The sequence below is a fragment of the Fragaria vesca genome, linkage group LG3 (assembly GCF_000184155.1).
Source record: "Fragaria vesca subsp. vesca linkage group LG3, FraVesHawaii_1.0, whole genome shotgun sequence".
In the NCBI taxonomy this organism is placed as follows: Eukaryota; Viridiplantae; Streptophyta; class Magnoliopsida; order Rosales; family Rosaceae; genus Fragaria; species Fragaria vesca.
The window spans coordinates 7,831,451-7,855,466 of record NC_020493.1 but is presented as its reverse complement, the minus strand read 5'-3'; the positions used below and the strand labels follow the sequence as shown (position 1 = coordinate 7,855,466).

Genomic DNA, 24,016 nt, shown 5'->3' with positions numbered 1-24,016 from the left:
GTTGGGAGTGTGCTCACTCTTCTTCTGTCAGCATCGCTAAACAGTAATTCCCATCACTAATCATGTCGCCAAGCAGCTGATCTTCATCAGACACCAAATGTTACATCTTGTCATGATCTCATATATAGCTCCATAAAATAGTTTCTAAGGAAATGGAAAGTAAACTTTTCTTCCTTCTGGATCTTTCATTGTTAGTGTTTCTTATGAGTTTTGGTGTTTGAAGTAAAATAAATCAAACGGGCAGCAGCTGTGGAAAATTGAAGAAAGAAAGAGTGTCAGTTGTGCAGAAGAAACTTTTCAAGATTCTCATATTCATGAGCAGTTGTTGTTTTCATTTTCTGTCATCGATCAATTGTAGAAAGTTACAACTTACCAGGAAAATGCCCTTCTCTTACAGACGTGTCTTGAAAAAGGACTCAACACAGGGTTCTGAATTTCGATGTAGAGAACTAAAAAGAAATAATTTGAGTGATTAGATACAAGACTTCCGTGATTACAAAAAAAAAGAAAAGAAGAAGATATAAGAACTCTACCAATTTTTAAAATATATATTGCACATAAAATCACATCCAAATCTTTACTTCTGTGTTTGGGTAGCTACCAGTAGTCCAGTACATATACATTTCTAGTAGTCAGGACACAAGACCACTAATGCTACCGAGACATACCCTTCTTGCTACTACTGTCAGTTATACAAGAGCAAATACAGCAATGGTGTAATTGGGTGGGTTGGATGGAGGATTGGTTTAAAATATGCATCCATCATGGCAAAATTAGGCTACTACTGTCAGTTATACAAGGGCATGCTAGCTAGACCACTAAAAGAAAAGTATGCCAGATACCCTTCTTGCTTAATATGAAAGGATCTATGTCCATTGTGGATATCTCATCAAGAAACTATATTCGGATATGGGTGATGAAAAATTATGGGGGAAAAGAGTGGTCACTGGATTATAGAATAGATATGCACCTTTCTTGTGGGAGGCTTGGTATCTTAGTTGGGACTTTGAGTCGGGGTAACACTAATGTTACCAAAGACTAAGCTTAAGGTAAGAAAATGTAAAGAAATACAAGTACTTACCTAAATTACTTCTTGGAGTTAAAGTTCACGTCTTTCACATTTTCCATGGTTTCTCTAGGTGCTCTCGTCAATGTAGTTGATGAGATAAAGCTTGACTACAAGCAGCACCATAGAAATGGCCAACCAGACTTCACAGAATGCAGTTAGTTCCCGGCCATTCACGGCGGCCCTTTCAGAAGGAGGCTGTCTAGTCTGGTGGAGAATCAGAAACAGAACAGAATGAAAGACGGTTAAAAGTCAACGGTTAAAAAGTCAACAGACTTTACTGACTTCACCTGAAAGAAACACGTAATTTTCAGCTTTCTTTTTTTTTTTTTTTTTTTTTTTTGTAATAAAACCAAAAATGAAAAGCGAGGTGAAATTTTGGCACGTGCCAAGCACGTTCAAACCCTCACATTCGCAACGGCTACTGATCATTATCACCCGCGTCTACTTTTCTCTGTGATCATAAAACCCCCAAATTCTCATAAACCGATTAAACCCTAAAAAAAAAATCACAGAGCCTTTTCTTATCCCACAAAACCCCAACCTGTTTTTTCTCACCTCACTTTTCTTGGAGATATTCAAGAAAAGGGTCTCACGATTTCACCGCGAAATTTAATTTTCGCCGGAAAATTTCTCACCTTTCACGCAATGTGGGCCAGAGACCGGAGTTACCCACCGGCCGGGTTCTTCACGCCACCGCCTCCACGGAAATCAGGGCCGCCGAACCCTCCTCCGATGTCGGAGAGGAAGAGAGTCTCGCCGGCGGCGGCAAGGTCTGATCTTTTTCACGTCGCGCATAAAGTTCCGGCCGGCGACTCCCCGTACGTCAGAGCTAAACAAGTTCAGGTACGGCCTTTTTGGGGTTTTGGGTTTTCTGGGTTTGGGTTTGATTTGTTGGGTTGGGGTTGGTTTTGTTCTGGGTCTTGTTTTTCATGTTGAATTTTGGCTTTGAATTGGGTTGCTTGCAATAAAAGAATAGGTGTATTGATTGGGTTTTGAATTGTGATTACTTAAAGCATCAATAAGATTTAGATATTACAGTTCTGATTAGTAGATTTGGATTTGATTTCAGTAGTTTTGGATTCACTGTTTGTTTTTGGGCATTATCTATCAAGATTAGGAACTGGTTCTTGCTTATGGGTTTGGGATGTGTTTTGAGCTGAGTTGATTTGGTTTGTGCTGTGCTTTCAATGTAGTTGATAGACAAGAACCCCAGCAAGGCCATATCCCTCTTTTGGGCAGCTATAAATGCCGGAGATCGAGTTGATAGTGCATTGAAAGACATGGCAGTGGTCATGAAACAACTGGATCGAGCTGAGGAGGCGATTGAAGCGATTAAATCCTTTCGCCATCTCTGCCCCTATGAGTCTCAGGAGTCTCTTAACAATGTGCTAGTGGAATTGTACAAGGTAAAAGCAGCTCCATTTTTCCTTTCTGTTGTTACCTTTTGTCATATGCTGTTTTAACTAGTCACTGTAAGAGGGATAAACATGATAAGTTTTGTTAAGGCTTATGTTTATCTTATGATGTGGAGAGATTAGTTCTTATATGTGACTCAGGAGACATGATCTGAATTACTAGATTGCCAGCCAAAATATGATCTGAATTATGTAGAATATGAGTGAAGGAGCTATGCTATGTCTGAAAATGCATAGATTCTGACGACCACAAATCACAAGCAATTCATGTATAGTACTTAAAGGTTTTACTTTTTCCCTAGCACTTAAGGTGTTCATTGCATTTTTCGGTAAATGACATTTTTCATTAACTGTACCTTCTGCAAAGGGTTCATTTAAGATTATCACAACTAGGACATGAAACTAGGTAATGGATGATGATAGTGAGTGGAATTGATCATGGGACATAATTTTGATGGGAGTTATTATGGGATCTGGTTTTGAATTGATGTTAGGATTAGCAATGTTGTTACGTTTTTTGGCAGACTTGAATAGTTGAATTGGAAGAAATTCCTACCTGACTTGATTGGTTTTGTCCATATTCTATTTCTTACCCTTGGTTGTATATCAGTAGTATATAATCAATAATCAAGCTATCTAGATGACTAGATTCTACAATGAATTTTTAATTTCGCAATTATGTATTGCCAAATATAATATCATGGTCAATGATTTTGATACCAAGCCCTGAGGATTGTATCTCTTTTTGTGCCTGCATGTTGATGCTTTCTAAGTTTTCTATTTTATATGTTCTGGTTTTGCAGAGGGCAGGAAGGATTGAAGACGAGATTGAAACGCTTCAGTCCAAACTGAAACGTATGGATGAAGGTATAGCCTTTAATGGAAAGAGGACAAAGACTGCGAGAGCTCAGGGGAAAAAGGTTCAAATTACTGTTGAACAGGAGAGATCAAGGTGGATATGGCAGCTTCTTCTTTCTTGTTTATTTGACCAGAATGTTCTGAAAGGTTACATGACTTTTATGTCTTCCATCGATGCAGAGTACTAGGAAACTTGGCATGGGCTTACATGCAGCAAGGCAATTACACAACAGCTGAAGAACATTACAAGTTAGTTTTTCTATATCCTACTTCATGCAACTAAATATGAAACCATAATTTCATTATTACTTTTTTCTCGAGGGAAGTATCTTCAGTATCATGATTTGCTCCATTCTTAAAACATATATTTCAGGAATGCTCTGGCACTGGAGCCAGATAAGAACAAGCAGTGCAACTTAGCAATCTGCTTGATGCACATGAACAGAATTACAGAAGCAAGGCATCTACTTCAAGCTGTAAGAGATTCAGCTGGAAATAAACCAATGGATGAATCTTATGCCAAGTCCTTCGAACGTTCTTTTGAAATGCTGACTGAGCTAGAGCAGCAATCAGTTCTAAGACCAATTCAACAGAACGAGAACTACTGCACTGGAATTTCAAGAACACCCAAACCTTCTGGTTCTGGTTATATGCCTATGCCTCCCAGAAGGTGGACAGATGGACCTGAATATGTGACTGTAGCTAATGAACGTCATAGAGAATCTTTCAGACCTGGAAGCTGTGCAAAGTCTTTTGATAAATGGAAGAAAGATTATGATCTCAAAAACACAGGTGATAGCAGGCCTAGTTTTTCCAGCAGTGTGAAGCAAAATCAGGATGGTATGACTGTAACAGAAGTAAATCCACATGAAAAAACATATGTTTCTCCAGTTCTATATACACAACCAAGAAGACCTTCATGGGGATTCAATGATGGACATCAGAGAAGTGAGATATGGGGAAATGGTGTTGGCAGTTCAAATAAAAAGCTTCCACCTGAAAGATCAGCAGGAAATGTTCGAGCACATGTTGTTCGGAATCTGAATGCAGACTTGCTAGCTTCAACTCCTAGAGAGTCAGACTCCAGTCTCTCTTCACGAAGTCACGGAGATTGGAGGATGCCCCAACGAGATGCAGTGGCAAGACCTGTTTTGCAACCTGTATCAAGTATGACTTCTAGGGGGAATGAAGGGTACCTCCCAGTGAGAAATGAAGCCATGATCGACCGTTCTTCAAAGTATACAGGAAATGGTGACATAAGAAGGGTTACTTGGGATAATGCTGGTATGCAGAAATCTGCTGCAGGATCACAAGTGGTTGATGAAAATGCAAAAGCACTGCTGCTTTGTATTGATGAAGGTGACAGTCAGAGTTCTGGCACAACTGTTTTAGGGAGCATGGAAAACATGAATGCTTCAGTGGAAGAAGATTGCTTGGGAGACAACAGTTCTGGTACATTAGATAATGTCCATCAGTCCCCAGCAGAAAATGAAAGGCCAACCCTCCACCAGTCCCCAGCAGAAACTGAAAAGCCAACCCCTGATTTTTGGAAGTACAGTGGTAAGAAAAGCTGGGCAGATATGGTTGAAGAAGAAGAAGAAGAGCTGCGTAGTGGAACAACTGGGTATTTTGATAGTTGGAATACTGGAGATGAGTTTGATGATGAAAACAGGAATCCCAACATAATGACTCCTCAAAGTCCTCAGTTTCAAACTCAAATGAAGAGAAGAAACAGGCTGCAGAGTTTCCAGGATATAACCAACTGATAATCCAGTCATCCAGATACATAGATACATAGTACTTGGGGGATATCTCATCTCTCTACATTGATTCTCTTATGTAAATTTTCCCCATCTCATTTGTCAGTGGTGCTTCCACTTTTTTTGTATATCTGTCATATATGCACTTGCATATTGCAAAGTGTAGAAATCATTCTTTGCTTACTGAAAGGAATCAATGCGTTTTTGGTTCTTCAGAAACCTTGTAATTGATGTTAATCAATTAGTAAATTCCTGATTTCTTCTTAGATGTGACTCATGTGAGTTACCAAACTCTGGAGTCTTAACATCTGTTTGCCACACTCGTATGTTTGCCACACTACATGAGTCAAACTTTTCATAATTTTCGACTCTCAAAGTACTTTTTTGATCACATTTATTTTACTGTGTCCAAATGTTTAACCAAATACATTGTAATTAGCCGTTCATATCTATCTATACGTAGGATTGACCGTACATTCGTATCAAAATTCATCTGCTAATCTTAGCCATCCATATGATATGTAAAGATCGCACTTGACAAAAACAGAACTCGGTTCGGTGACGTTAGACCGGGTTTTGTTTATCACTACTGTGAGTCTGTCTTATATAGACGCCGAACCAGCACACACAGTCCGACTGTCCGACTCCGCTAGCTAGTGTCAGAGCTTACGTCACCGCCGCGGCGCTCAGTTTCCCGATTTCCAGGTAATCTGAACTGGGTTCTCTATTCTGATGCCTCTCTGTTCCAAAGCTCGCGCCTTTATATTAATTGGAGTTGGGTCTGATTGAAGGCCGTGATGGACAGTCAGGTTCTGTGTTTTAATCACAGCATTCACTGCTTCGTCAAAACGGTGCCGTTGCAGCGTCTCCAGTTTCATCCACTGCTTGCTCTTCACAAAAGTTCATCTCGCTCTTTTGGACCAGGTAGTAAACCAAGAGTTTTACTGTCAAATTTTGTAGTCAATGCAATGCCCTGTAGCAATCTCATGTGTATTGTGTTAAAGTTGGTATCTTTTTTATGTGTGTTCATACAAGAAATTGAACAATTGGAGCTCTTCTGCTGTATATGTATTACTTATTATGATGTATGCATAGGAATGTGTATGTATAGGCCTATGTATAGGAATGTGTGAGGGGATTGAGCTTTGGAATTGAATTGGAGTTATGTTTTCTTATTAGAGTTGTTGTTGTGTCAGGGTTTGCTTGCAAGGGGATAAGTTGTGCAATGAAGTCATACAGGCTGTCTGAACTTACTCCGGCTGAGGTTCAGAACCTCAAGGCTCGTCCTAGGATTGACTTTTCGTCGATTTTCAGCACGGTGAGGCTTTGTTTGTTTGTAGATTGTTTCTTAAGAACCTGATATGCGTGTTTGTAAATGAAGTAACTCGTTAATTGGAGATGCTATACTTGATTAGGTGAATCCAATTGTAGATGATATTCGAAATAGAGGTGATGCTGCTGTTAAGGAGTATGTGCTTCTTTGATCCTCTGCATTAATTTCTTGGTTTACCATTTTTTATATTTACTAAATGTTTTATTTTTATTTTTTGCTCATCTTCTTTACTGATGAAAATATGTTTGATATGTTCAGTGTTTTCGAGTTGAGTTAAATCTTTTGTTCTTTCTTCTCATACAGCTATACTGCAAAGTTCGACAAAGTTGAACTGGATAAGATAGTTGTAGAAGTATCTGAGCTTCCAGATCCAGAGGTATATCAATTTAGACATGATTTTAGATACAGGATAGCTTCGTAGTAATTAAGTCTCTTTCTATATTGCATATATACAATATATGATTATATATTTGTGAAACTAATTGTTTCCTCATTTCAGCTTGATCCTTCTATTAAAGAAGCATTTGACGTGGCATATGACAATATATATGCATTTCATTTTGCTCAGAAGTCAGCAGAGAAGACTGTTGAGAATATGAAGGCAAGTCCATATTTTAGTTTAACTCTCTCTATGTACACGGATCCTTGAAGTATCTAAACACTTTTCAGGGAGTCAAATGTAAACGGGTGGCAAGAAGTATTGGTTCTGTAGGTCTTTATGTTCCAGGAGGAACTGCAGTTTTACCTTCTACTGCTCTGATGCTTGCAGTTGTAAGTGATTGTATTTTTGAAAACTTTTCTTTTCATACTGGATCATCCTCTGCTGTTTATCAGGGATATCAATTATAAGGCTATAACGATTCAATCAACATCTGCTTTATATGTCCACCAGCCTGCTCAGATTGCTGGATCTAAAACTGTTGTACTTGCTACTCCTCCAAGTCGGGATGGCAGTATATGCAAGGTGTGATTCTTTACTTTGAGGGATATGCATTGTGAGAACATTCTGATTTGAAAGTTGATCTTTTTTTTGTTTTTGCCCCTTAGGAAGTACTCTACTGTGCTAAGAAGGCTGGTGTAACTCACATCCTTAAAGCTGGTGGTGCTCAGGTATACGGACACTGCAAAATTTGCACAGATATTCATTACATAAATTAGCACACTACTCTGAACTATTTTCTTCTTTTCAGGCGATATCTGCTATGGCTTGGGGTACAGAAACTTGCCCGAAGGTATTAGTCTCACTCCCATTATCTTTGCCCTTAAAGTGCTACTAAGTCATTGTTTCATATGCTCTGAGTTCATAGTGGCTTTAACAGTGATTTATGATTTGTTATTACAAAACTGAGTATCTGTAGTATAGGAAAAGGCTGATGACCAAATTATCTATTTTGTTGTTATTTTTCCTTGTCATTTACCTTCTAAATTTCTTAAATTCATTAAAGTTTGTATTATGTCTTCGTTCTTTTCTTATTTTTGTTTTCCCATGATTTGCAGGTCGAAAAAATTTTTGGCCCTGGAAATCAGTATGTAACAGCAGCGAAAATGATTCTCCAAGTATGTATACCTATAGTTAAATGTTCTTCACATAGTTTTTGTATAGATGAAATGGTGGAGTGCAAAAAATGTTGCTTTTGACTGACTACAGCCCTTCCTCTATTTATTCTGTCAACAGAACAGTGAAGCCATGATCTCAATTGACATGCCAGCAGGCCCTTCTGAAGTTTTGGTCATTGCGGACAAGCATGCCAGTCCTGTTCATGTAGCCGCAGATTTACTTTCTCAGGTGCTTTTTTGTTCTGTAATTCTTCTATAAGATTACGATGGATCACTTCCATAGTGAAAGGTTCATGTTGTTCATCTAAGCCCCAATTTTAAGCATTAAACTGACTTCAGTTTATTGAAGTGGCTTAAAGCTGGATCTGCAGGACTACTTTATTTTTTATATATTTTTATTTCCTTTCCTTCTTCAGTTCCACTGCGGATGATATCTAGTGTATTAGTATTTCAATTTAGTATAATGGAGTAGATATCTAGTTTGTTATTTTCATCAATTTTAGCCTCCTATATGAATGCTTGTGACAAACTGATATATTGATTAATGCTGCAATTTCAGGCTGAGCATGGCCCTGATAGTCAAGTTGTTCTTGTAATTGCGGGAGATGGTGTTGATATTAAAGCTATAGAGGAGGAAGTTAAGAAGCAGTGCGACAGCCTACCAAGGGGAGATTTTGCCTCAAAAGCACTGAGCCACAGTTTCACAGTGTTTGCTCGTGATATGGTTGAGGTGCGTCCCTCCATTCTAAAATGGATATGTCTATCACCAAGCCTAGGAAGCCAGTTTCTGTGTATCACTGGAATCACAAGGTTTATGGGAAAATCAATATACTGATTAGTTGTCAAACATGCAATTCATCTCCTCAGATGTTGAATTCCCCCTGGAGCTTTCATTATCTACTTAGTTTCGGAGTGTCTATATATATACACATGCATTCTTGTTTACTTGTATGTTATTGTTGGAGATTCTGTGTGATTCTGACACTAGACATGATGATGCTTGTCTCAGGCTGTGTCTTTCTCAAACTTATATGCACCCGAGCATCTGATCATCAATGTCAATGATGCAGAAAAGTGGGAGAGTTTCATTGAGAATGCAGGTAGAGTTCTATTAGAGTGTTTCTTGGACGTATTAGTTTACCTGACATTGTGAGAAAATATCAATTGCAAGTTTCAGAATGAACATTGGATTCTTGAGCCTTCTTGTTTATTACCCCCTATTTCATGTTTGCACCTGAATCAGACAATTCCATATAACACATATCTGATGTCTATCTAATTGGTGCTCGAGCTGTGTTTAATATTCTTTTACCGAAACATATTTTCCATTCTCTGACGGGATGAGTGAAAGTGGCCCAATGTTCTCCATCCGTTCAGTACTCCACAAATAGCTTACAGAAATAGGGTAGTAATGCTGTAGTGTAGTTGGAAAAACATTCTTTACCACATATAAGTGATATAACTATACATAAATTTCACTCTACAATGGGACTATTTGAGCTTGCCATGCTTATCATAGAGCCGTTGCTACTGATATGTTCTCACCCGACTTTCTAAACATTGTCATGCTCATAACTTATTTGATATTATACTTATGAGATGAAGACGTCACATTTACTGGCTTCGTGTTTTGCCCCCTTAGGTCATCAGTACTATAAGATTTCTGACGTTTTGAACTTATTATACTTCTCCTGCAGGTTCTGTGTTTTTAGGGCCGTGGACTCCAGAGAGTGTTGGAGATTATGCTAGTGGGACAAACCATGTCCTTCCAACATATGGCTATGCACGGATGTATGGTGGTGTGTCTTTAGACTCCTTCCTTAAGTACATGACCGTACAATCTCTAACAGAGGAAGGTCTGCAAAAGCTTGGCCCCTATGTAGCCACGATGGCTGAAGTTGAGGGATTAGAGGCCCACAAGAGAGCCGTAACCCTTAGACTCAAAGATATTGAAGCCAGGCAGGTTCCAAACAGCAGGTGATTGCCACACAACCTTTCGCGAAATTTGTTCTCCCCTTTGGGGAATGAATTGCCAATTTTATGAGCATAAAACTACTACGGAAACTGAATTTTGCTTGTACTATATCAAAACGGGGTCTTGATTTTTGAACATATTTTTTTGTTAGGGCCTATGTATCATAAACTTGGATGAATATATGACTCCCCATGGTTGATGTTTTGAGTCTTTTGTTATCATGTATCAGTAAAAGCAATCAGGTTGTTGAAATGGTGGGGACAAGATAGGTTAAATCTGTTAACACTACAAATCATTTACTCTTTTCTTTCTTTTGAAGTTGTTCCCTTTTGTTCTGTACTGTGCAACAGATGCTCATCAAATTCTTATATTCTATCGTGGATTCTCATAATTTTACTGAAGTGCTTTGTACCTGAAGCCAAATGCATGCTCTCTGGAATGCGTTGACTATTTTCTGGATCATGTTGACCCTCCTAGTTTGCTATAGTTTTTTTAATTATATTTTATTTATTTATTTTATTTAGAAAATACCTCTGTCATTGCAACACGAACAAGAAAAACTAAAATTTAGGGTTTAAACCAAATCTTTCATTTTCTACAAAGATGGCGAGGCAACATGGTTAAACATACTTGACAAGAAATGTTACGAATGTATCATTAACATACTTATAATTTCCTTCTTTAGTAAGTTGTATTTCAGCAACATTTCATTTTCATTCCTGAAACATTTGATTTTTTTTTTGTTGGATAGTAAATGGTTTGGCAAAGTGAGCAACCAATTAACATGTGTCATGTTAGATGTTTTTCACAAGCTGGGTTTGAACAAAAGGCTTCATATTAGAAGAAAAAGTGAAAAACTCCTCTATAACATCCACTCCACTTTTATCCAAACATGATTCCACTAAACCAATCTCTGAAATCATTTCGAAGATAAATATATATATATATATATATTTTTCTTCTTCTAATGATCCTTAACATCACTATACTAAATCAGCTTCAAGAAATTAAATGGAATAAAACGTGACCATTGTTTAAAAAAAAAAAAACGTGACCATTATATGACCTGTCCAAAAACCCAAAAAGAAAAAAAAAAAGAAAAAAGAGAAAAAAGAGAAAGAAGAAAAAGAAAGACAGGACAGAATTACTACCAATAAAACGTACCAACGTAACCCACCAAACGACGAAGAAAGAAAGAAAGACTTTAGTCTTAGTCAAAAATAGAAATTAAGATCTGCAACGGTACGACTGACTTGGTGGTACTCTCCCTCCTCTCTCTCTCTCTCCCCAATTCAATTTCCGATAGCCTCAATTCAGATCTGAGCCTCCCTCTCCGGCGCATTGGTTTCCGTGAACACAACAACCGGATCCTCGCCGTCCGACTGATCTGCATTCTCAAATCCTCACCGATCGACATTTCGCATTGCCAGATCTGAGGTAACATTCCTGAATCCGAAACGAATTGTATTCGGATTGTTGAAATTCGAGTTCTTGATTTGAAATTCTGTGTGAGATTTTTTTCCAGATGCTGACGAAATTCGAGACCAAGAGTAACCGTGTGAAGGGGCTGAGCTTCCACAGCAAGAGGCCATGGATCTTGGCGAGTCTTCACAGCGGTGTGATCCAGCTCTGGGATTACCGCATGGGCACTCTCATCGACCGGTTTGACGAGCACGACGGCCCCGTCCGCGGCGTCCATTTCCACTCCTCTCAGCCTCTTTTCGTCTCTGGCGGTATGACAGCATCATCATCATCTCGGTTTCATTCTCTCTTGTGAATTTAGTTACGGCATTTGTGGTTTCGCTAGAGATTGTCTTGATGCTAATGTAGAGTAAATTAGATCTAGGCTATTTCAATATTTTGATATGTAGAAACCTGTGTTGATTCTGCATTGGACTTGAAAACATGTGATGTTTATCGTTTAGGCTCAGGTGTAGTGATGTCTGAACTCTAGTGGTGCTAAACACAAGCAAAAGGCGAAATCTGTGCATAATTTCTTACATTGAGTTTAGTACTTGATGCATATGGATTTTCTGTGTGATTGCTACGTAGTTTCTCCTGCCTCGGTAACAGAGCAATTTGATAAGTTTTGTAATTAAACGGGAGATGACGAATGTAACCTTGAACTGGTCATATAGCCAAGCCTGGCCTGAGATCAAGTATATATACATGCAATAGATAAGCTACTGATTGATGCCGGTACTTGAAAGTAAGACTTGTTTAAGATTGATGCTTAGATCATGAATAAATATAATAGAAGAAATACAGAATCTTTTCTTTTGATGTTGGGAAAGTGAAAAATTACTATAACTTATTACCTTTATGATGTGTTTCGATACCTGAAAACTGTTAGAAGTGTTGTGCACAAGCTAACTCATTCTGCTTTGTTCTTGATTTTTGAGTTTGTGAGCATTACTGGTTTGCGAAACTTTCTTGTGTTGCGATAGCCCTCTGATTCTGGAAAGAGCCCTGAAGGAACCTTATTTATGGTTTATGTTTAATTGCCAGGGGATGATTACAAGATCAAGGTGTGGAATTATAAGCTGCATAGGTGCTTGTTTACTCTTCTTGGACACCTTGATTACATCCGTACTGTTCAATTCCATCATGAGTACCCTTGGATTGTGAGTGCCAGTGATGACCAGACCATCAGAATTTGGAATTGGCAGTCCCGGACCTGTATTTCTGTGCTCACTGGGCACAACCATTACGTCATGTGTGCCTTGTTCCATCCCAAGGAGGATCTTGTTGTCTCAGCATCATTGGATCAAACTGTACGTGTTTGGGATATTGGTGCACTTAGGAAGAAAACAGTTGCGCCTGCAGATGACATCCTACGACTGAGTCAAATGAATGCAGATTTCTTTGGTGGAGTTGACGCTGTTGTGAAGTATGTCTTGGAAGGTCATGACCGGGGTGTTAATTGGGCCTCGTTCCATCCTACACTCCCTCTGATTGTGTCTGGAGCTGATGATCGGCAAGTGAAACTTTGGCGAATGAATGGTATGCATTTCTAAGTCCCTTCCGTTGTTTTTATTTTTTTTTTAATTTTTTTTTATTACTTTTGTTTTGGTATCTCCAGAGGAATAAACATTTCTTTTAGACATACAGTAGAATGTGCTGGTTTTAACAAAACAAAAGATGTCACGCTGCATGCATGTGGTTCTTGTTTCCTAGTGCAAAAGTAGGTGAGAATACAAGAGTAAAGTGTTGAGTTTATTTTTGTTCTTTTGTAAAACTGTGCCAACTGCTGTCTGAATGCATAAATGAACCTATTTATGTTGTTCGTCTGAGAAGACATAATTCCGATCTCTGTGAGGCCAAATGTAGCATATGCTGGGAAAGAAAAATATTGGTACTGATTTTAATTAGCCTACTTAAGATCTTCCTGTCTCTTGCAAACTCCTCGGTTGCTAGATAGAGCATGCCGACCTTTGAATTCCTGGGGAGATTCACGATAAATTTAAGTAGAATTGAGTCATGTAATTGCTTTTCTATACATTTCCCTATATTTGTGAGTAAGTAGTACGCAGTTCCTCATTCAGCTGATCTTGTCAATTAACTTCCTTCTGTTTTCAATCAAGAAAATTTTGGTGTCTGTATACGACGACAATGATGTGGATTTTACAGTTACAAGAATTTGTTTATTTGAACTAGCATTTGTTTTTTTTGGCAATTTCAGATACAAAGGCTTGGGAGGTGGACACTTTAAGGGGGCACATGAACAATGTATCATGTGTTTTATTCCATTCAAGGCAGGATATTATTGTTTCGAATTCAGAGGATAGGAGTATCCGAGTCTGGGATGCCACAAAAAGAACTGGTCTTCAGACATTTCGCAGAGAGCATGATAGGTTCTGGATTCTTTCAGCACACCCTGAAATGAACCTTTTGGCTGCTGGTCATGATAGTGGCATGATTGTCTTTAAATTGGAGAGAGAACGCCCTGCCTTTTCTGTCAGTGCTGATTCTATGTACTATGTCAAAGATCGGTTTCTCCGCTTTTACGAGTTCACAAACCAGAGAGACACTCAGGTTATCCCTATTCGAAGGCCTGGTTCTTCCACCTTGAATCAAGGGGCTAAAACTCTATCTTATAGCCCTACAGAAAATGCTGTTTTGATCTGTTCTGATACTGAAGGGGGTTCCTATGAACTATACATAATTCCCAAAGAAAGCTATGGTCGGGGTGATACTGCGCAGGAGGCAAAAAGAGGAGTTGGAGGGCCAGCTGTTTTTGTGGCTCGAAATAGATTTGCTGTGCTTGAAAAAAGCACCAACCAAGTCTTAGTTAAAAATCTGAAAAATGAGATTGTCAAGAAGAGTGCCCTTCCTTTTGTTGCTGATGCAATATTTTATGCTGGAACTGGAAACTTGCTCTGCAGGGCAGAGGATAGAGTTGTCATTTTTGACCTGCAGCAGAGAATTATTCTCGGGGAGCTTCAAACTCCTTTTGTGAGGTACGTTGTATGGTCAAATGACATGGAGAACATTGCTTTACTCAGCAAACATTCAATTGTAATAGCCAATAAGAAGCTTGTTCATCAATGCACTCTACATGAGACCATTCGTGTAAAGAGCGGAGCTTGGGATGACCATGGTGTCTTCATATATACAACTTTGAACCACATCAAATACTGTCTTCCTAATGGGGACAGTGGAATCATCAGGACGCTCGATGTTCCTGTTTATATTACAAAGGTGTATGGAAGCACCATACATTGCTTGGATCGAGATGGGAAGAACTGTGCAATTGTTGTTGATGCAACAGAATATGTTTTTAAGTTGTCCTTACTGAAGAAGAGGTATGACCAGGTTATGAGCATGATTAAAAGCTCTGAGCTCTGTGGCCAGGCCATGATTGCATATCTACAACAAAAAGGTTTCCCTGAGGTTGCCCTTCATTTTGTGAAGGATGAGAGGACTCGCTTCAACTTGGCACTTGGAAGTGGAAACATACAGATTGCTGTTGCTTCTGCCAAGGAAATTGATGAGAAAGATCACTGGTATCGATTGGGAGTTGAGGCTCTTCGTCAAGGTAATTCAGAAATTGTAGAATATGCATATCAGAGGACAAAGAATTTTGAGAGGCTATCATTCTTATATCTTGTTACCGGAAACTTGGATAAGTTGACCAAAATGCTGAAAATTGCTGAAGTGAAGAATGATGTAATGGGCCAGTTCCACAATGCTCTATATTTGGGTGACATCGGAGAGCGTGTTAAGATCTTGGAGAATGCTGGACATTTACCCCTTGCATATGCTACAGCTAAGGCTCATGGCCTCCAAGATATTGCTGAACGGTTGGCAGGTGAGCTGGGAGATAATGTTCCTATTTTACCTGGGGGAAAGTCTCCATCTCTTCTAGCACCTCCTACCCCAATCATCTGTGGTGGAGATTGGCCCTTGTTGAATGTTATGAAAGGAATTTTCGAGGGTGGTCTCGAGAATGTGGACATACCTGATGAGGGAGAATATGTGGATACTACAGATGGTGTTAATTGGGGAGGAGAAATTTTGGATATTGTTGATGTGGAAAACATTCAGAATGGTGACATTAGTGCGGTGCTGGGAGATGATGAAGCACACGAGGAAAATGAAGAGGGAGGGTGGGACCTTGAGGATCTTGAACTTCCACCTGAGCTTGATACTCCCAAAATTGCCAACAATGCCCGGGCTTCTGTATTTGTTGCCCCAACTCCAGGTATTCCTGTTAGTCAAATTTGGAGCCAAAAATCTTCTCTTGCTGCTGAACATGCAGCAGCTGGGAATTTTGATATTGCAATGCGATTGCTGAGCAGGCAGCTGGGAATAAAGAACTTTGCACCCTTGAAACAATTGTTTCTTGACATGCACACGGGGAGTCATTCGTATTTACGTGCCTTATCAACAGCTCCTGTAATCTCCCTGGCTATTGAGAGGGGATGGAGTGAATCAGTAAGCCCTAATGGTAGGAGCCCTCCTGCATTGGTTTTTAAATTCTCAGACCTGGAAGAGAAGCTAAAGGCTGGTTACAGGGCCACAACTACAGGGAAATTTACTGAGGCTGTACGACTTCTACTTGGTATTCTGCACACCATTCCTCTGGTCGTAGTTGATACAAGGAGAGAGGTTGATGAAGTAAAGGAATTAATTATCATTATAAGGGAATATGTTCTGGGTTTGAAAATGGAGCTCAAGAGAAGGGAAATTAAGGATAATCCAGTTCGTCAACAGGAGCTAGCAGCTTACTTCACCCACTGTAACCTCCAGATGCCTCACTTGAGACTTGCATTACTGAATGCCATGACTGTTTGCTACAAGGCTGGTAATCTCAACACAGCTGGTAACTTTGCCAGGCGACTTTTGGAGACCAATCCCACAAATGAAAATCAAGCAAAGACTGCACGGCAAGTCCTGCAAGCTGCTGAGAAGAACATGAATGATGCAACCCCGCTCAATTATGATTTCAGAAATCCATTTGTGGTTTGTGGGGCAACATTTGTACCTATTTACCGAGGACAGAAGGATGTGTCATGCCCATACTGCAGTTCTCGGTTTGTTCCTACTCAGGAAGGGCAGCTCTGTACTGTTTGTGATCTTGCAGTTGTTGGATCTGATGCATCTGGGTTACTCTGCTCTCCGTCCCAGAAACGATGATCTATGCTGCTCAAGTAGGAGCCATTTTTCAACCTTCAGCTACGACGGCAGTAATGCTAGCTTTTTATCATCACATTGAGCAGGGGTTTTTTATTTTGAAAAAAGGGATTTGATTAGGTTGTGTTTCTCATGTATTTCTATTTTAAATTTGTTTGCAAGGTTCATGATCATATGATTTTCACTGTAATGAACTTGAGCATTTTGGTCTAGGTGATTCTTGTGACTACTGAGAATAAACAAATTAGATGGAGGAGGCAAATTAATTGCTTTCCCCGAGATATGGAACTTTGAAATTCCATATATGATAGACAGCGACATTTCCTGGTTTCTTCGTATAATTGTATTTGATTCTCACCCTGAGAAAGTACAAGTTGTTCTATGCTGCTGTCTGCTGAAATATTTTCTTTGTTTTTCATTATCGATCCTTCATCTTTTTGTTATCATTTCCTACATTACATTAACTGTTAACAGGACGGTTTATCGCCCGTTATCATATGCCATTAACATTTCTTTTCGCATGCTTTCATAAACACTAGCTGCTGTGATTGTTGCACTGTTCGGACCGCAATCACCTCTAAAAGATGAAAATGAAGGTGAACCAAGCAAGTGCTCAGTGTCCTCTTGGCTGAAACCAGTCTTTCCCCATGGATGCTTTGCACTGATCCTCATTCCCTCCAGCTCCATCGATACTTCTTTCATTGTAGGCCTTTCCTCCCTTGTTACCCTTAGACATCTTCTTGCCAGGTTTGCTACTTCTGTTAGCGTCTCAATACTCACCTCATTGACTATGTTTTCGTCAAGAATTTGATTCATGTGACCATCTTCCACTGAACAGACAAAGAAGCTTGCTAGGTTTCTCTCCGCCTCAGGCCTTGAAAATGAAAGTGCTAATTTGCTTGTGAGTAGCTCCACCAGGACAACTCCGAAGCTATAGACATCACTTTTTTCTGTTAGTTGGTTTGAATGGAAGTATTCGGGGTCCAAGTATCCGAGTGTCCCTTGTACCAAAGTTGTTATCTGAGTTTGATCTAGAGGAACCAGCCTTGAAGCTCCGAAATCCGACACTTTTGCTGTGTATGTGTCATCTATCAGTACATTTGTTGCTTTCACATCTCGGTGAATGATTGGCGTGGAAATGGAGGAGTGCAAGTATGCTAGTGCTCCTGCGATTTCTGCTGCTATCTTCAATCGTAATTCCCACGGAAGGGATGCTTTTTTGCCCTTTTTACCATGTATGTGCTCAAATAGAGTGCCATTGGTGATGAACTCGTAAACCAGTAGAGGCACTGGTGTTTCGAAACAGCAACCTAACAGCCTCACCACATTTCTATGGTTGACTTGAGAAAGAACAATCACTTCATTAACAAACTGTTCACTCTGGGTTGGGGCTCCGATTTTCGACTTCTTTATAGCAACCACTTTGCCATCTGCTAATATCCCTCTGTAAACAGTTCCATAGCCTCCTTCGCCGACGATCCTATCTTCGTGGTAGTTGTTTGTAGCCTTCTCAAGTTCTTCTGCAGTAAAGATTTTTGTTGTCTGCACAGCTCCTTCATGTTTATTGAGTTTCTGCTGAAGCAATAAGCCACCATTTTCTTTGAAGTACTTTTCTTTCAGTTGGATGAACTTCCTTTTCTTCACTCCCAGATATGTCCATGAACTTCCAACCATTAAGAACAAGAAGGCTACACTCATACCTGCAATCCAAGTTTGATCACATAAGTTTCTGCATATTATTCGTAACAAGTTACAAGTTTCTCAGAATAGAATGTACATACTCAGCGAAATAACGAGCAAGCGAGATGTCTGAGAAGGAGTGGTGGAATTGTCTTTCCTGCAACCCGTTCCAGCTTTCTTTCCATCGCCTTCGAACCCTTTTGGACATAAACAAGCATAAGTTCCTGGTGAGTTTACACACGCTCCTTCGCTACAGATGTTTGAATTCTTGCACTCATCAATATCTGAAAATTGAGAAAAACTCAAATATCTAAGGTAAGTAGGCACATATTATGCATGTCAAATATATGTTGAAACTGTCTTTGAAAAAGCTCACCATGGCAACCATCTGGTAAGTATGGATTCCCTTCATAACCTGGCAAGCATTGACAGTAGTAACCAGACTGATTGATGGGGTTGACACATGTTGTATTTCCCTTACAAGCATAGCCCTGCTTCTTTTGAGCTTCATCACATGTCTCATTCCCAATTTGCCAATTCAAAACCATCGGAAGCCGGCTTGTGTGGTCCAGTTCTTGAAAACTTTTACTAGAGAACTCAAACTGGCCGTCTTCCACAATGAAGGAGTAGCTGCAGGGATTGAAGTTCCATATGAAGGTATGATTGTAGTAGCTATCCATCTTGACCGTGCGGTTTTGCAGTCCAGTTGGGATTGAAGTTTGGCAACACCCTATACCAGAACAAGACTCATTAACACTCCCAAGTCTCTCACAGAAGGACATGCAGCCAGTTATGTACCTTTCTTGGCCTCGATAGCCTTCGAAGATTGCATAAGTATCACAACCAACAGCAAAGAACTTGTTTTTGGCGCCAGAAATTGTGAAAGGAGGATTGAGGCTCAATATTCGTGTCTTGCTGAGTTTCTTATCCAAAACACCATTGTTGTCATAACAGTCTCTAGCTACAAGCTGCATTATTTGTAACTCACCTTGATCAAGAAAAATGTTGGAAACTGGGATTACAGTTCCTGCCAGATATGGTGTTGGAGGTGTTCCTTCCACTGTAGTACAGTTGATGAAGAACTCATCTCCCAATTGACAACCTTCAGCTATGCCAAAAGGGTATGGAATAACCAAATCGCCACAGCGATTGGGACAGCCTGGCAAAGCTTGACCTGCTGCTGGTATTAGCAGATGCAACATTACATAAAATACTGAGAGCTGCAAAATAAGCATCTTCTGAAGAAATGCCATGAAGTTCATTCATGTGTTTCTAGTGAGAGGAATTATAAGGAGTAATGCCATTACTTATTTGTATCCTAGAGGCAGCACAGATTTTGGCTCTAGCTGTTTGTCAAAGTAAACACTGACACCTAGCCATTGACTTTATCAACGAAACAAGATGATTACAATGCAGTAACCCTGAAATTAAGATAGAGCTTAAACCAAAGTGCATTTTTTTTTTCTCTTCCGGCCGGCCATGAGATCCAGTGTCTACTACTTGATACTGATCCTTCATGAAAATATGGGGTCCTTTACATCTGTTATTTTGTAGGGGGGAATATAGATGATGTGAAATGATCAAAAAAGAACCAACTGGGTTGTTTAGTGTTTTATGGACATTCAGAAGCTTCCAATCTCATATTTGTCAAAATCTTACTTCCAAACAGTAAAAGTTCAAGTAAAGAACCTAGCTATTTCTTCTTTTGGAATCATCTACCATTTTCAGCAAATAATTTTGATGCAAATAGTTTATGTTATAGATATGGTTTGAGAGAAAAACTGAGAGCCTGCCAATTTGATTGGAGAAGCCGGCCTAGCAAAAAGACAATAACATTGAGCCTGGATTATACTCAACATTGATCATTTCTTAACATTAATGGCCTGCTGGAAGACCAAATCAACACTAATTGGTACTTTGCTGTTAGGGCAGGTCCTGAACTTTTGGATTCAAGGCAAAGTAATAAGCGATAAATGTAAGATACTGTAAGAAACTTGGAATGTGCGGTGAGAGCGTGTGACTTCGATCCACTAAAACAATACAAATGTGATATTTGATGTGAGAGGATATTTCTGACGAATTTTCTTCCAATGTGCATCTAATTTGTGAGATTTTTCGGTTTGGCTAATGCTACAATCATAATTTGTGAGATTTTCAATGAAATCGATGTTTTCATGGAGAAAAATGCATGTAATCTGCTAATATCTCATCTCATTTTTTTTTGTTAGAGGGTATTATTTGCTGACGTAAATTATTGAAAGAGCGAGACTTTTTAGCGAGAATCCTACCGACAAGAAGTACGTCGATAAAATGTTTTCATTAATTTTTTTTTTTAATCTTTTATTGCATTTGTTTTACCATTTATATATCATTTTCGACTACTAGGGTTGGCTTTTACTATTCTCTGTGTGTATCTTTAGCCGAAGCTTTGGCCGTTCTTTCTCTGTTTTGTTGCTTAGGAAATCAGCAGCAGGCCAATCCAATGGTTTGGTTCAAGAAAGGTACTCAAAATCTCTGTGTTAATATTCTTGCATAATGTAATATTTTCTCAAAGCTTCTTGATATTTGTAAGTTCTGTACTATGGATAGAATGTTATGTACTGTTTCACTATTTGATAGGTCTCTTATTGCTTGTGAGATAAGTTCAACTCTTTTCATCTGGTAAGTATTCTGATGCTTGAAGCCTTGAACTTAAGGTTCTAAATATTGTTTTAATGTAGAAGATCAAGTATTTGAATAGGATAGAAAAGTATATCTTTCTAATATTAGTCCACATAGATTAAATAGTCACAGAAAGATTGAAACTAAATTCAAAACATAACATGGCATACAGTACTAGTCTGGTGTTATGCACAGAATCAATTAAACAAAACCGATATTTGTTTAGAAAATCCCCAAATATTCATTATGTATATACATCCCAAGCTACAGTGATGAACTATCTTCCATGCTCGTATGATACCAACGTTTGGATTTGCATGCTGTCATACCCGGTAGTTTTACTGTCAGAACCACCAGCACCTCTAATATCCACCGTGTGAGTGTTTGCATGACGTGAACTGAGCAAAGTCTCGTTCTCTTCTCGAAAAAAATCAGCATTCTTCCCCCATGGATGCTTTGCCATCATCCTCATTCCTTCTAGCTCCATTGCTACCTCTTTCATGGTTGGCCTCTCCTGCCCTTTTACACTTAAACATCTTTTTGCAAGTTTGGCTACATCTTTTACCGTCTCCATATTTCCATCATTCACTATATTATCATCAAGAATTTGATCCAACCAATCTTCTTCCATAGCAGAGATGAAGATGCTTGCTAAGCATCTATTCTTAGAGAGTGCCACTCTGCTAGTTATTAGCTCCAGCAGGACAACTCCAAAGCTGTAAACGTCACTCTTTTCTGTTAGTTGGTTTGATTGCAAATATTCAGGGTCTAGGTAACCAAATGTCCCTAGCACCAAAGTTTCTAGTTCAGTTTGGCCTAAAGGAATCAATCGTGACGCTCCAAAGTCTGCCACTTTTGCTGTATAGTTATCATCTAAGAGTATATTCATTGCTTTCACATCTCGATGTATAATTGGCATGGAAGTTGAGGAATGTAGGTATGCAAGTGCTCCTGCCGTTTCAGCTGCTATCTTCAGTCGTAATTCCAAAGAGAGTAGCGATCTTTTCTTATGTATGTGCTCATAAAGAGTGCCATTGGTGATGAACTCATAAATTAGTAAAGGTGTTTCTGTCTCTAAGCAACAACCTAATAGCCTGACCACATTTCTGTGATTGATTTGAGAAAGAACAATCACCTCGTTAACAAATTGATCACTCTGGGCCGGGGCACCGATTTTAGACTTTTTAATGGCAACCACTCTGTTATCTAGTAGTATTCCTTTATAAACAGTTCCATATCCTCCTTCACCAAGGATTCTACTTTCATGGTAATTGTTTGTGGCCTTCTCCAGTTCTTCTGCAGTGAAGATTCTTGTTGTCTCCACTGAGCCTCCATGATTGGAGAGTTGTTTTTGCAACAGCAAACCACCATTTTCTTGAAAGTACCTCTCTTTGAGCTTAATGAAGTTTCTTTTCTTTATTCCCCAGTATGTCCATGAAATTCCAATGAACAAAACCAAGAAGCCTACACTTACACCTGCACATATATTTCAAAAGTTACGACTAGATGGGATAGATATATAGTCGAAACAGAATTGCCTATCTACCTAAAAGATGGATCTGACTAAAAGAGTTAAAAAACTGTGAGGGATGCTGAAGATAAGGAAAAATTACATATGTGTGTGCATATATAGTGACTCTAATTGAGACAAGCCTGAAATTATTCTTCATTTATAAGAAAACGGTTGAGTGAATTTGGGGATTGAATTAGAATCTAAAATTAGCTTAACGTAGAAGATTCGGGTGCCTAATTGTTCAGAAAATGCTTAGGTAGTAGGAAGTCAGGCTATATGATGACATGGAAGATGCATGCTATGTTTTAAGTAACACATACTCAATAAGATAGTAAGCAGGACAGTTATCTTTGAGTGGTGTATTGTATCATCTTTGATGCAACTCTGTTTATTTGTACCATCATATCTGTATCCTTTGGGGCATAAACAAGAGTAGTTTCCTGGGGGTGAATTGATGCACATTCCAAGGTTGCAGGGGTTTGAAGCCTTGCACTCATCAATATCTGAAAAGGAAAGTGAAAACAATGCATACATGTATCTGATTAATTCCTAATATATAGCTTTTTATTTATAGTGCAACAAAAAATATATTAAAAGTATGTATATATTTCAAATTCACCTCTGCAGCCATCTTGGAGGTATGGATTCCCTTCATAACCTGGTAAGCATTGGCAAATGTAACCAGACGGTCCATTGATGATAGGTCGGTTGACACACTTGCTATTTACTGCCTTGCATGCATTATTCTGGCTCTCTTCATCACATGGTTCATCCCCAATCCCCCAATTAACAATCAGTGGAAGCTGGTTCGTGGTATTCAGTAAATCAAAACTTGTATTGGGGGAGAATGTGAACATGGCTTGTTCCACAATGAAGGAATAGCTGCAAGGATACTTTGTCAACCATGTACCTGAATCATCCACAAATACATTCCCCAGCATAATTGTGAAGTTTTGCAATCCACTTGGGATAGGTGCCTGGGAGCAGCCAACGCCATCGCAAGAGTTTGTAAGTACTTTTCTAAGCTCATCATCACATAAAACCATGGTGTACCCCACTATGGTTTTGTCTTCATCTGGCCCAGGGTGCGTACGGTCAGCTTGAAAAATTGATACAGTATTACAGCCAATGTCAAAGAACTTGTTTTTGGTATCAGAGATAGTGTAAGGAGGAGGCAACAGGAGAGAAGGCCAGTAAGAGTACGTTTCATTCCCCTGAGCGTCATTACATTGTACAGCTGCCTCTTGCATTATTCGCAGTTCACCCTCATCAAGGGATATATGAGCAATAGGTATGCTAGAAATTGTGAAATGTGCGGATGGAGGTGTGGTGGACTGGTCACAAGTGATGTTGAATTCTGGTCGCATGTAACAACCGTCACCTATGCCAAATGGGTATGGGATCATGAGATCACCACACTGGGTTTCGCATCCTAGCAAGGACTGAGCTGCCTCTGCTGCTGCTGCTGATGTGTTTGTTGAAGCTGTTATTGTTATAACCAGTACTCCCACTATTACTAAAAAGATCAGTTGCATAACAAGCATGGTATGCAATGCCAT

At 39.3% G+C, this 24,016-nt stretch overlaps 4 protein-coding genes across 4 annotated transcripts; 3 read left to right on the top strand and 1 right to left on the bottom strand.

Moving 5' to 3' along the window:
• Window positions 1-1,714: 1,714 nt before the first annotated feature.
• Window positions 1,715-5,108, top strand: LOC101293965. Its single transcript, XM_004295551.1, has 5 exons — window positions 1,715-1,912; window positions 2,263-2,475; window positions 3,288-3,436; window positions 3,523-3,591; window positions 3,716-5,108. The coding sequence occupies exons 1-5, from the start codon at window positions 1,715-1,717 to the stop codon at window positions 5,106-5,108; spliced, it is 2,022 nt and encodes a 673-aa protein (XP_004295599.1).
• Window positions 5,109-5,897: 789 nt separating this feature from the next.
• On the top strand, window positions 5,898-10,171 carry LOC101306121 (histidinol dehydrogenase, chloroplastic-like). The gene is made up of 14 exons (XM_004293931.1): window positions 5,898-6,026; window positions 6,299-6,420; window positions 6,518-6,570; window positions 6,739-6,811; window positions 6,935-7,036; window positions 7,105-7,206; window positions 7,328-7,399; window positions 7,483-7,545; window positions 7,626-7,667; window positions 7,933-7,992; window positions 8,111-8,221; window positions 8,552-8,722; window positions 9,002-9,092; window positions 9,690-10,171. The coding sequence occupies exons 1-14, from the start codon at window positions 5,900-5,902 to the stop codon at window positions 9,971-9,973; spliced, it is 1,473 nt and encodes a 490-aa protein (XP_004293979.1). The 5' UTR covers window positions 5,898-5,899; the 3' UTR covers window positions 9,974-10,171.
• Window positions 10,172-11,234: 1,063 nt separating this feature from the next.
• Window positions 11,235-17,001, top strand: LOC101305829 (coatomer subunit alpha-1-like). The gene is made up of 4 exons (XM_004293930.1): window positions 11,235-11,404; window positions 11,493-11,700; window positions 12,476-12,970; window positions 13,650-17,001. The coding sequence occupies exons 2-4, from the start codon at window positions 11,493-11,495 to the stop codon at window positions 16,604-16,606; spliced, it is 3,660 nt and encodes a 1,219-aa protein (XP_004293978.1). The 5' UTR covers window positions 11,235-11,404; the 3' UTR covers window positions 16,607-17,001.
• An 82-nt stretch (window positions 17,002-17,083) lies between these two features.
• On the bottom strand, window positions 17,084-24,016 carry LOC101293673. Its single transcript, XM_004295550.1, has 6 exons — window positions 23,077-24,016; window positions 22,856-22,960; window positions 21,287-22,420; window positions 18,660-19,463; window positions 18,385-18,567; window positions 17,084-18,303 (listed from the first exon to the last, which is right to left on the bottom strand). The coding sequence occupies exons 1-6, from the start codon at window positions 24,014-24,016 to the stop codon at window positions 17,084-17,086; spliced, it is 4,386 nt and encodes a 1,461-aa protein (XP_004295598.1).

What these genes read in the sequence shown, in the direction of transcription:
- LOC101293965 (XM_004295551.1), top strand. Translation starts at nt 1,715, where the DNA reads ATGTGGGCCAGAGACCGGAGTTACCCACCGGCCGGGTTCTTCACGCCA. An exon ending in TCAGAGCTAAACAAGTTCAG is followed by an intron (nt 1,913 to 2,262) that starts GTACGGCCTTTT and finishes CTTTCAATGTAG; the next exon opens with TTGATAGACAAGAACCCCAG. An exon ending in TGCTAGTGGAATTGTACAAG is followed by an intron (nt 2,476 to 3,287) that starts GTAAAAGCAGCT and finishes CTGGTTTTGCAG; the next exon opens with AGGGCAGGAAGGATTGAAGA.
- LOC101305829 (XM_004293930.1), top strand. Translation starts at nt 11,493, where the DNA reads ATGCTGACGAAATTCGAGACCAAGAGTAACCGTGTGAAGGGGCTGAGC. An exon ending in GCCTCTTTTCGTCTCTGGCG is followed by an intron (nt 11,701 to 12,475) that starts GTATGACAGCAT and finishes TTTAATTGCCAG; the next exon opens with GGGATGATTACAAGATCAAG. An exon ending in GAAACTTTGGCGAATGAATG is followed by an intron (nt 12,971 to 13,649) that starts GTATGCATTTCT and finishes TGGCAATTTCAG; the next exon opens with ATACAAAGGCTTGGGAGGTG.
- LOC101293673 (XM_004295550.1), bottom strand. Translation starts at nt 24,016, where the DNA reads ATGGCATTGCATACCATGCTTGTTATGCAACTGATCTTTTTAGTAATA. An exon ending in CTTACCAGATGGTTGCCATG is followed by an intron (nt 18,568 to 18,659) that starts GTGAGCTTTTTC and finishes CTCAATTTTCAG; the next exon opens with ATATTGATGAGTGCAAGAAT. An exon ending in CTTGCTCGTTATTTCGCTGA is followed by an intron (nt 18,304 to 18,384) that starts GTATGTACATTC and finishes CTTGGATTGCAG; the next exon opens with GTATGAGTGTAGCCTTCTTG.
- LOC101306121 (XM_004293931.1), top strand. Translation starts at nt 5,900, where the DNA reads ATGGACAGTCAGGTTCTGTGTTTTAATCACAGCATTCACTGCTTCGTC. An exon ending in GGGATGGCAGTATATGCAAG is followed by an intron (nt 7,400 to 7,482) that starts GTGTGATTCTTT and finishes TTTGCCCCTTAG; the next exon opens with GAAGTACTCTACTGTGCTAA. An exon ending in CCGCAGATTTACTTTCTCAG is followed by an intron (nt 8,222 to 8,551) that starts GTGCTTTTTTGT and finishes CTGCAATTTCAG; the next exon opens with GCTGAGCATGGCCCTGATAG.